Source organism: Sinohyriopsis cumingii, chromosome 17 (assembly GCF_028554795.1).
Source record: "Sinohyriopsis cumingii isolate HCF-2022 chromosome 17, ASM2855479v2, whole genome shotgun sequence".
In the NCBI taxonomy this organism is placed as follows: Eukaryota; Metazoa; Mollusca; class Bivalvia; order Unionida; family Unionidae; genus Sinohyriopsis; species Sinohyriopsis cumingii.
Window position 1 is genome coordinate 87,405,807 of NC_142977.1, and position 12,559 is coordinate 87,418,365.

General features: G+C 32.5%; 1 protein-coding gene across 3 annotated transcripts in view; it reads left to right on the forward strand.

The window, feature by feature from the left end:
• Positions 1-12,559, forward strand: part of LOC149779382 (dynein heavy chain domain-containing protein 1-like) — a 457,419-nt gene that overhangs the window by 14,341 nt on the left and 430,519 nt on the right. For all 3 annotated transcript variants that reach the window (XM_089940014.1, XM_089940015.1, XM_089940016.1), the window contains exons 10-13: positions 2,949-3,118; positions 4,516-4,626; positions 6,797-6,844; positions 8,005-8,088. In XM_089940014.1, the coding sequence (XP_089796140.1) occupies positions 2,949-3,118; positions 4,516-4,626; positions 6,797-6,844; positions 8,005-8,088 (413 nt within the window). The remainder of the gene's footprint in view (positions 1-2,948; positions 3,119-4,515; positions 4,627-6,796; positions 6,845-8,004; positions 8,089-12,559) is intronic.

The window sequence follows — 12,559 nt, forward strand, 5'->3', positions numbered from 1 at the left end:
CTGCTACATAGCCAGCTTTGTGCTGTGGTGCCCATAACAAATAGATGCATACTCCAGGTATTGAAGGGTATTTACTTTCCATGTACAAAGCACTTTTATAGGAAGTACATGTTACCAGTTTTCAGGTTAGTGTAGATAATAGTAACAGCAAGAGAACCAATCCTATGATCAATTGGTAGTACTGCATTTAGTATGAAACAAAATACTTTAATGTTTCGTATTAATATGTCAATACTTTTAAAATGTAAGGTAATATAAAATAAATATAAAGTCCTTTTCTATTTTCTGTTTTGTAAATTTAAAAATGAAATTATCATTCATTGATCTATTTGTATTTGCTCTCCACTGGTATATAACTGGGTACTGTGTGGTAGCTAATAAACTTTAAAATGAAATGTTAGTTGTCATATGTTGCACTGATAAACATGTTTTTCAAAAGAAACATAATGTAGCTCAGAGAAAATGTTGAAATGGTAACCTACCAGATGTTGTGGTGTATAATTTGCATCACTCAGTTATATCAACTAAGGCTTTCTTCTTAGCTAGGATGCATTTGTTGTGAAAAATATCCATGCTTTTAAAAAAGAATTAACAGAAAATTCCTACTACATGGTCTTCCTAAGTAAAGATGGGGTGACTGAGTTTATTTGTTACACTTTAGTTTTAGTTCTGACTCAGCTCAAAATTTTCAAACTTGAGGGACCATTGTTAAAGAAAATTGTAAGAAGTTCAAACAGAAAGGCACAACTTATAGAGCAGTGCAAAAATTAGAATTTTTGTGGTATTTTGTTTGCCTTAAATATGTCTAGAACCAGTCTCCATTAGCTACTGAAAAAAAAAAAAACCTCTTTTAAAGAAAGAACATGATTGTGATATGAGACCTCTAGAACATTTTTCAGTTCTGCTAACAATATTATCATTCTATGATTGTCTAGTAAGTAATGTCCTTTTACACAAAGAAATATTTTCAGAATACAGCTTTGAACTTAACTGACCCATATTTACTTTTTTTTCTTCCCCTCTACTCAGCAAAATGTATTATTTAGGCATGATTGGTATTGGAATAACTAAAATTGTACCTGTCAGTATCACTTTTCTATCACTTGAAATTCATGATGGAACATTTTATTTACATTTTTAAGTTTGTAACTTATATATCATACTTTTTTTTCTATTGATTAATGACAGTGGAACTTTTACCAGATAATTGATTTAGGAAGATATAAAATAGGAACCTCTTTTATTGGTTAAAGCTTTCATTGATGTTAAAATTCAGTACTCGTATATGAAATTGAAAATATCACAGTATCATTTAATTGGAAAGAAGCTCTGATAGATAATTAGTTATAGCTTCATACCCATAAACATTAAATTTTAGCTTATGATATAGTCCTGCATCTGACTTTTGTTGTACATTGTCTACTTTCATTCAGCAATTGCTATTTTCAGCTGCTTTAAAAGAAACATGTAACCAAATTTAGCATGAAGTATCCTGACTTGAATGTTTGTATAAAGCGGGCAGATTCGTCATGAAATATGGTGACCATTACATAAAATAGAAAACCTTTCTATGACTTCTTAAAAACTACTGAACAGAAGTTGACCAAATTTGACAAAAAGCATCTTTGTAAATAAAGGACTTTCAGGTTTACATAAATAATGCTGCTTTGCCATAAAATGTGGCAGCCATTACTAAGACTAGAAAGGTAAAACAGTAAAGGTTTTTTGTTCAAAACAGAATTTGACCAAATTTGATAGAAAAAATCATGATACTAGGGGCTCTCAAATCCTTACAAATGTTGTTGGTTTGTCTTCAGATATGGCTACCATTAAAAAAAAATAGAAAACCTTTAAGCAGCTTATCATAAACCACTGAGTAGAAGTTTCAAAAGAACCATACTGAGCTTTAAGTTTTATACAAATAATGCCATTTTAGAATTAGATCTGGTTAATGTTACTAGAAATAGAAAATCTTTGAATAGCCTTTTCTGAAATAACCTACTGAACAGAGTTAGGCCAAATTTAAGAGGAAGCATTCTGGTATGAAGAACTTGAAAGTTTATTGTAAATTATTTGGATTTGCCATAACATTATGACCGTCAATAATCATAAAGAAAAACCCTTGTACAACTTACTCTCTAAAACCAGTGAACAGAATTTGACCAAAATTGACAAAAAGCATCCTAGATTGAAAAGTCTCTCGCATTTGTACACAAATTTCTGATCTTTCATAAGAAAAGCTGCTGTTTATAAAAATAGAAGAATATTTAAAGAGCTTTATTTCGATTTGAAAGAAAATATACATAAAGGCCTCTTAGTATTGGACAATGATGCTGTTGTACCTTCTTATACTGATGAAGATACAAAGATCTAACAAAACCTTGAAATAATTGTTTTAATAACATATGCAATCAATAGCAATGAATGAAATTTAAACAGAAAGAATCCTACTGATCCATATTATTTGGCCAACTGTTCTTGTCTTTAGGCACATGTCAGACAACCAACTGTTCTTGCATTTAGGTATATGTCAGACAGCCTCCTGTTCTTGCATTTAGGCACATGTCAGACAGCCAACTGTTCATGCATTGAGGTACATGTCAGACAGCCTTCTGTTCTTGTTTTAGAGCTATCATGTTCAAAATATAGTTGTTGATTTATGATGTCAATACATCAGGTACCTGTATACATGATATTAATAAACAGATAGAACATTTGAAGACTACTGTATATGCTCACTTACAAGTCTGATCCAACTGCAAAATACATAGATCCTAATCTACTGTCACATTATACACTGTCTGATCAGAGTCTGTGTTGTTTGTTCTACTGATTACTGCTAAGAAATTATGCATGATGCAACGGCAGATCTGGATCTATGCAGTTTGTAGCTAAAGCAAGTAAATAGAATAAATGATATCACATTTCTATTCTTATTCATTTTTCAGGCTGATCCAGAGCACTATGTGTTCTCAACATTTGGGGTCTTGCATGTGTTTTCTGATGCTCCAGCAGAGAGCATGTCATTAGCTGAGTGGCAGAGAGAGGCAGTACTATGGAAAGCTTGTTCCAGTATTCCTTTTTTTAAGAACTATCTTATCAGGAAAATGTTTGACAGGTAATACCTTTTGTTAGGTCAACATATTAAGTAGAAAATGAGACATGGTAGTCACTTTTCTGATGGTGTCATCATAGTCAACTGTTTTGTTAAGGTTTTGGCAAAGTTTTCATTGTTGTTTCACTTCTCCATATATGTCCCTGTTCTTTTTAATTTTATCCTGAAGGGTTGTACACAGTGTGAAAGATGTATGGATATACTGATTTTTGAATAGTCGTACACATTATGAGAGATGTATGGAGGTATTGATTTAGAAGGGTTGTACACAATGTGAGAGATGTATGGAGGTATTGATTTAGAATGGTTGTACACAGTGAGAGAGTGAGAGAGATGTATGGAGGTACTGATTTAGAAGGATTGTACACAGTGTGAGAGATGTATGGAGGTACTGATTTAGAATGGTTGTACACAGCAAGAGATGTATGGAGGTATTGATTTAGAAGGGTTGTATACAGTGCGAGATAGTTGTATACAGTGTGAGAGATGTATGGAGGTACTGATTTAGAACGGTTGTATACTGTGTGAGAGATGTATGGAGTTACTGATTTAGAAGGGTTGTACACAGTGAGAGATGTATGGAGGTATTGATTTAGAAGGGTTGTACGCAGTGTGAGAGATGTATGGAGGTATTGATTTCGAAGAGTTGTATACACTGTGAGAGATGTATGGAGGTACTGATTTAGAAGGGTTGTATGCAGTGTGAGATGTATGGAGGTACTGATTTAGAAGGGTTGTACGCAGTGTGAGACATTTATGGAGGTATTGATTTAGAAAGGTTAAACGCAGTGTGAGAGATGTATGGAGGTACTGATTTAGAATGGTTGTACACAGTGAGAGAGATGTATGGAGGTACTGATTTAGAAGGATTGTACACAGTGTGAGAGATGTATGGAGGTACTGATTTAGAAGGGTTGTACGCAGTGTGAGACATGTATGGAGGTATTGATTTAGAAGGGTTGTATACAGTGCGAGATGTATGGAGGTACTGATTTAGAATGGTTGTACACAGTGTGAGAGATGTATGGAGGTACTGATTTAGAAGGGTTGTATGCAGTGTGAGAGATGTATAGAGGTATTGATTTAGAAGGGTTGTACGCAGTATGAGAGATGTATGGAGGTATTGATTGAAAGATATTTCAGACTACTAGATATAAACTGCTTTTAATATCAATTACAGGTAAGCTGGTCAGAGAATAATAAGTCAGTTAAAAATGCACCATGAATTTATTTTTATGTAAATAAGGAAATAGTTTTCTTGGATTTCTTCATTTCCATCAGACCCTAAATTTAATGACCTAATCAAAAAGAGTATGTCTTTGTCAGCAAAACCTAGAAAAATTATAATATGCAAATTATTGGTAGTAAAACTTAGAATAAAAATTAACTTTCAATTTCAGGTGGAGATGCAACAAATTGCACCTTGACTTCCTCAGAAGACAGGCAGAACTGAGGAACTCACTACTTCAAGCAGTGCCCTCGTTTGGATCTGCTTTTCTACAAGTATCAAAGTAAGACAAACCAGCCTGTAACAATTATTATGCATGGATCCCAGGAATTAACACATTGTTGGGTCTAGGTTTTCACACATTCAATTCAGATAGCTTAATGGGCTACCGTAGTCTGCATTTTATAAAACCACCTGTTCTGCAGCAGTAATGTGGCCTTTTAAGAGAGGTGGCCTTTCTGTAGGGGGACTACTCAGATGTGAGAAATAACTACATATAAAGCATAAAAGACATAACTAATTAAAAATATTTAAAATTCTTGTTCAAAATCATGTTTGTGTCATGAGTCAGTGTGATGAAACATACTGTTATATAAAACACTTATGAATAGTCATCATTCACTGTGCAACACTATTTGGAAAACCTTGTAAATAATATCAGGGGACAAACATCTGTCTAATGTCATTACCTGTCCTGTAGCTAATAATGGTGTCCCTACCTCCTTTGTTGAGGCTATGATATTGTAGCAATCTCCATCCATTCCATTTTACCACAGCTATTGAATGTATATTTGATGATGTTTATTTTGTTTTTCTGATGTAAAATTTCTCAGCAGTAGGACTCTCATTATATTTCATTAAATTGCTTTTACTTTTCCTTCATAACTGAGGATGTCTGAGGACATTTTACTATGTTTGCAACAACTCTCCCTTTCTTTAGTAACTATACCAAACTAATTTGTTGGAATTACATGAAATGATGTGTGTTTACAAAGTAAATGAGTTTGTCATGTGATCAATAGGCTATAGTCTAGTTCTCTTTCAAATACGTCTTATAACTAGTGTCTGGTTCTCTTTCAAATACATCTCATAATCTAGAGAGAGGAGCTACAATGGCTAACATACCATTTGTACCTTATTGGATGCTACTCTCATTTGAGCTGAACCGTATTGTGCCTGTCAGCTATTAGCTTTTGTCATCTTGAAATTTATTAGTGGTAATAATAGCCAGTAATTTTAAAAGTGGAACAAATGTCAGTATGTTGGAATTGGAAATCAACAGCCTGTAAAGCCAATTATGAGTCTGCTTGTTAGGGTTACATCTGACATTTCTTGCATTAATATACTGGCTTCTGGTAGCATTGGGGTGGGGGTGGGGGGCATTTTAATGGGGGGCTGTCCTGAAGGGGTACATTTGAACACTAACTTGTCTTTACCAAGGATCTGGCCATAAAATGTTGGGCAGGGTGCATTCAAAGGCCCCTGGGGGGTGGGGGCAGACCACTGTACTATGTGGTGTCATTACTTATTCATTATTTTGTCAAAACATAAGTGACTGTAAAATAATTTGCCAGAGAGATTCGCTATTAATGGTTAAAATCAAGGACAAAGGAAAACAATAAGGATGATAGTTGTGTTAAAGTACCTTCTTTAGACTACTAAATTTTAAATGTGCTACAACGAATCCTAATTGCCTGCTGGGCTGGCTCTTATTTTGAAATATGTTAGACCCTACAGACTTTTCCATAATTTCTTGGACAGCCATTTTGGTAAATTTTGTAAAAAGTAGGCTGGTAGGAATGGTCTTGTCAGCAGATAAACCCTACTAAATCTGAAATTTGCTCAAATTATCTAAAAGTGGGGATTGTGCTTATCACTGGCATATTCTTCATAGATTTTTGGCAAACTGAAAAACTGAAGAAAAAAGTTGCATATTAAGCATTCAATATTAACTTCTTTACACTTAGATGATCACACATGCTTTTACAGATTAGTAACTATTTCAGAGATAGGACGGCAAAATTAGACCCAGATACACAGTGTTCCCATTTTTCTGAGGCCATCACAATGAAAAGTTGCTTTATAAATTGAGAAGCTTTCCCAGCATAGGGAGAAAATAGTAAAACATACAACTTTGGTGTCAGACAAAATACTCTTTAACCAGGGGCCTCAAATGAAATAGCTCTTTCATGATGGGACATTGTATTATTAGTATTTCATTATTTAGTTTTTTCAGTTTGTAGGATTCATCATGAAGTTGATTGATAAAATGCAGGATTGTTTATCCAGAAACTCTCTTAAAATGTTTTGATACTTTTTTTACTGAATCAGATGTGAAAACATTTTTATTTTTGGGGTATGAGTGAGTGACTTTTTTATTTGATAATGTTTATTGTACAAATTTAGAAATAAACATAACATTTTTCTGCTAATTCATGTATCTTTGTTTTCAGACTTCTTAAGGAACTGGTGACAATCAAATTTTTACCCTTTGAAACAGAGTGAGTTTTAATTTTTATTTTTTTAAGTCAATAATCTTTGCTCATTGTCTATATAAATATATTTGCCAAATTAGTTAATAATGAAGAAACTAAATCTACAAACTCTGCACTACCTTTTCTTGGATGAACGGCAATCAGCCTAGGCCCACTAGTTTGTGAAGAAGTTAGACCAAACCGTTTTCAGTTGTAAATTGTTAAAATTGGTGACTTTCATGAATTTCAGATATATCAGGTGAGATTGGGATACATTATTTGTCCCAATGAACACCTAGGAAAATGTTTGCAACATGTTTATTCACCAAGTTTAATTATTAAATTCCATCACAGAGTTGATTATTGTGGCATTGCATGCTCTTTGAATAGAAAAAAATTTAGTTGATTTGAGTGAACAATATCTTCACTTTGTTTAATATGTATTGGACTCTATGTCTTTTCTACTTTTTGTTTGTTTGCTTTTATATAGATCACTGACCTCAAAGTGCAAGTAAATTCCAAGACATGTGGATATAATGTTTATTTAATATTTAGAAGCAAAAATTGGTGATAAATAATCAATTACACACTGTAAGAAAAGATGACATCATGATATCTTAGTTGACATACTGGAAGAGATAATTTAGTTTTAGCAAGTTCCTGTACAGAATTTCCAAAAATATGCAAGAATGGTGATAGCAATTTTGTATTTTTGGATTGGAGAAAGAAATGTTGGTTTCTGCTGTTGTTGATTTCCAGTTTACTATCTCCTTATCAAAAGTAAAACCAGCAGCGTCCTTTAATCTTCAAATACAGGACAGTTATCACTTGATTTGTATCAGCTGGACAGTTATCACTTGATTTGTATCAGCTGGACAGTTATCACTTGATTTGTATCAGCTGGTAATATAGTTTTCATCATGTTTCATTCTCTAATATGATTCATACAGGCCTAAACCAGTTTGGGACCAAAAAACCCAAATCAGTTTGTGACAAAAAATACTCTACACCATCCCCCAATTTTCTCTTGAGGTTGCTTTTTGTTGTATATCAAACATAATGAAGGTATCAGTGTATGTGTTTGACCAACTGGTATCAGTGCCCTTCAGTTCTCATTTCAGATTTTTTTTTATTCAATAGAATGAATGAGGTTTTAATTTTACATTGAACTATCTTTTTTATTGCAGAAAAACATACCAATTGCCAGAGTTTGAGAACAATGTAAACTACAAGAATATTCAAGCACAGAAAATACTTGAGAAATTCTTCAGGTTAGCTCTTGTCTGATGTATTTTTTACAATTTATTTCATGCTTTGTTTCTTGTTGTCTCTTACACTTGAATATTGCTATTATGAGTACATGTGCTAAACTATTTCAGTCAAATATTTTAAAAAAATCAAAAATGTGTTTAGTTTAGAAAATGTTCAGTTGTCTTTGCAATGACTATGCCTGTCGCTGCACAGGAAACCTCATGCACATTAAAAAATAAACACTAATGATGAGTGAGACCATTATGGGTCCAAATAATAATTCCATTCAATGTGGTACAATTAAGTCAATTCATCAATAAATAAAAGTCCATTTTAATGTTGTATACCAGTCTTTTTGGTTATGATCTTTAACCAGTCCATGGCTTATCTGATCTAAAATTCATGTAGGAAATTCTAGTCAATACTTATACATGAAGATTGTATTTTTCACATGCTTCCTTGTCTAATAGTTACATAAAATGCTGGCACTGATTACTGATTTTCAAGCACAAGATTTGAATAGATTTAGCAGGAAATGATAAATTCATAGATGAAGTATTATATACTTTAAACTAATAAGGCAGCATGTTCCAGGATATATATATATATATATATATATATATATATATATATATATATATATATATATATATATATATATATATATATATATATATATATGTATGTAATATGTATGTATGTGTGTATGTATATATATATATATATATATATATATATATATATATATATATATATATATATATATATATATATATATATATGCTTAATTGCTGTTAGATCTACTTGGGACTCCAAGAAGGTACCTTCATTGTGTATTACTTATGCATACAGCATTCAGAATTACAATTTACCTGTAGGCCTGGTATAGATATTGTGACAGGATCAATATGTTTACCAAACATAATGTGTATGCAACAAAAGTCGAATAATGTAAATTAAATTAAAACTTTTTTAATACTTTTCTTTATTTGACTCTGGTGTTGGACAATGAATGTTGGACCATGCAAACATCTTAAATTTACTTATACTGTCAGAAGTGAAAATTTAAATATGTACTTGTGTTTTACTCATTCACTGGATGAAAACAGTTAAGTCATCAGGATAAGGTAAATTTTGTCCAGTCAGAATGGTTGACACAACTTAGTACATGCCTGCTAATGATAGTGAGAACAAGTAAACAACATAATGTTGCTTATGATTGAAATTTTGTATCTTCTTCTCTTTTCCACTTTTATGTGGTGTAAAAGGCTTCCATGACAGGCCCTCAGTTTACATAACCTTCCAATCTGATTATATACAGTATCTACCGTATTTTCCGGCGTATAAGTCGATACTTTTTGACTTGAAAGTTCGGTCTTCATATTATACTTCGAATCGACTTATATATGGATTGTATCATTGAAATTGCATCAACTTATATATGGATTACAGTATCCGGTATGCTATTGACATTGCTCTATAATCGGCATAATCGAAAACAGGTCACATAGAAGTACAAATTCGTGTTAAATTACTATGTCAATAAATTGTCATAAACTAATATGACTGCATTTATATTTGTAAGTTTTGTCATTATTTATTTTGCATTCTGCGTGTTTTTTCTTATTTCTCAAACATAAAATAAAAGAAAACAATTTACCGTACCGGTAAAAACTTCACCGGAAAAAATATAGTGAATTGCTTCCTAAATCCCAAGAATGATCACTGAATGCTGTATAAATTTTCTCAACAAGCAAAATATGATCTCCATTCCCACGAATGAAACTTACATGAGTCAACACCTGGCAAATTGGACCATATATATAAGCATAAATTCACACCCAATATAGGGATTCTTTCACTCCTGTATTTTGAGAAATAAATAAATATTATTAATTATGCAAAACTGTTTTTTTTTTTGCTATTTCTTGTTGCGGAGTTTAAGTCTCTGCAGCTGTAACACAGATTGATGGCAAAAGGAAAAGATCAATGAGTAAAATGCTGCACTGGCGACATATAATTGTGATTGAGATTTTTTCCATTTGCTTTGTATTTATATGCAGTAGTCGGTACTTCAGTGGTTATCAGTTTTCTATGAAGGTTCAGCAAAACTTTTGTATTGGTATATGTAAAAAAAAAAAAAAAAACAACAGAAGGATTAGCCATTCAATTAATTGTATCTGTTCTATTCGCGTCTTCAGAAGTCGGTCAGTTGTAGGTATAGTTTGGTAGCATGATTGACTGTATCACGGCATACAGTACTCAGCCCAGATGTCAACATAAGCAGATTATGATGTAACAATGCACTGTAAAGATGGGGTTGTCAATACGAACTAAAGATTGTTTGTGTAACAGATTGATTCCAATGCATTGCTTAGTCAAGTTTGTGGCTTCCTTTCGTTCTCCCTTGTAATTTATCCAGTCCAAATCCATGATTATATGTACAAATTAAAAAACCAAAAAGTCTTTCGCCAAAAAAATTGCCAGATGGGATATTTTTGTCGCCAATAAGGAAAAAAAATCGCAATTTGCGACATTGGTGAAGCCCAGGACGATCCCTGGGTAAAGGTTATGGTAAAAATAGGAGTCCCAACATCAAAAGTTGCAGTCTCTTCTTTCTTACAGAATCAACACAGACACGAGAGAGAGAGAGAGAGAGAGAGAGAGATGAAAAAAATTGTCTGTGTACAAGATCGTTCTTTTATTCAGGGCGGTTTTTATTTGTAGCTTTTGCAAAGAGAAAAAAGACGGTATTTTGAGTTACCTGACGATTGTGATAATCCTCATGTATTACGAGCCTACTATATTCCATTATCAATAAACACCTCTAAATCAACAATTCATTCTTGTTTTAATTACGATGTACATTGTCACAACAACCACATGGCTGTGCAGTGTTATTTACACGGTAATTAAACATGCTTAGCGCTTTGGCTATAATTGAAACCAGATTGAGGGCAAGAATCGACAGAATAGGTCAAATCAGCGAGGCTGCCAGTAGGGAAATGAGGCTTTTTTTAGGGAAATGAAAATCTGTCAACATTTTATTGAAGTCATTGTCCATACAAAATTTGTTATAAGGACAAGAGATCATACCCATTACTTTGTATTCGAACTCGCTGATAAAGATAATAGTGGGGTATATCATTGAATAGATTAGTAATAAAATGTTAATTATATCCAAGTCCAAACAGAACAAAGACTTAAAAAATAGTATATATATATATATATATATATATATATATATATATATATATATATATATATATATACGAATCGATTTAACGGAGTCCGTGACTTTCAAACTTATGATAGAAAATGACAAGTTTGTATAAGTTACATTCGTAACTACAGGTAATAAAATAACTACAACATGGATGTGCTTTCAATTATAATAAAACAAGCATGGACTGTTTATTCAGCTGTGTCAATTGATAACAAAATATAGCAGTTCAGAAGTAAAATCACAAGCATGTTAGCATCGGTAATGCAATTTCACGATTGCCGGTAATATGGAATATCATACATCGATACCATCAATATTCATGCAACCGGAAGATACTAGTGTAAAATACAAAGCCAAGTTATTGACCTGGCCTCGTCTTATACTCCGAATCAACTTATATATGGACGAAGGATGGAAAATTTACAAAATTGGTCAATTCAACTTATACTCCGCATCGACTTGTAGGCCAGAAAATACGGTACTCCCAATTACTTATGATAAGTAAAATTTGACAGGCACCAGTAAAGATTCATGTTCTGTTAATAGTCAGAATTCCCAATCCACCTATTTCTCAGTAACATGCCTGATAAAGCATGGCATTTCATGTCAGGAGAAGTTATTGTTATAAGTGATATTTTCAGAATGACATGTTTTCACTTTTATAAATGTGAAAGCTCTAGGTTGATTGGTGATTTGAAAGGGCAACAGAAAATGATCATGTATTAATGTCTATCAAATTTTCATATATCAGAGATCTTGATTTTAATCATGTTTATTCCTTTCTGGCCTCAGAAATTTTCAGCAGTGTTTTAAACACTGCCAGCATATGTTTTATAAAAAGAACTGCTTTCCCGGAATACCCTGTAGATTTAAATGGAACATCTTTGAAATTATAAATTATATGATTCTTTCAAAATGGCATGCTTTTCAGAAATTTGTGAATCCCAGATATTTTGTACAGTATATTGTGCAAAGATGCAGAATTAATACTGTACAAATTTTTAAAATTCACCTTCTTTACATGGAAATTGTCAGTTGCCATCAATTTTATATATACTGCTTGATGGTAAAAGAGGGAACATCCTGAATTAGATTTAGAAGTTATCCCTTATTTGTACTTGTATAAATTTTAAAATATTTATGACCATAAAACTTTGAGCAAATCTAGCAAGACACTGTATTTGCTGAAAAATCTAAATAATCTTCCAAGAAAGCAATTTATAGAGTATGCACAAAGTTACAGGACATGGCCGAAATTTGATGTC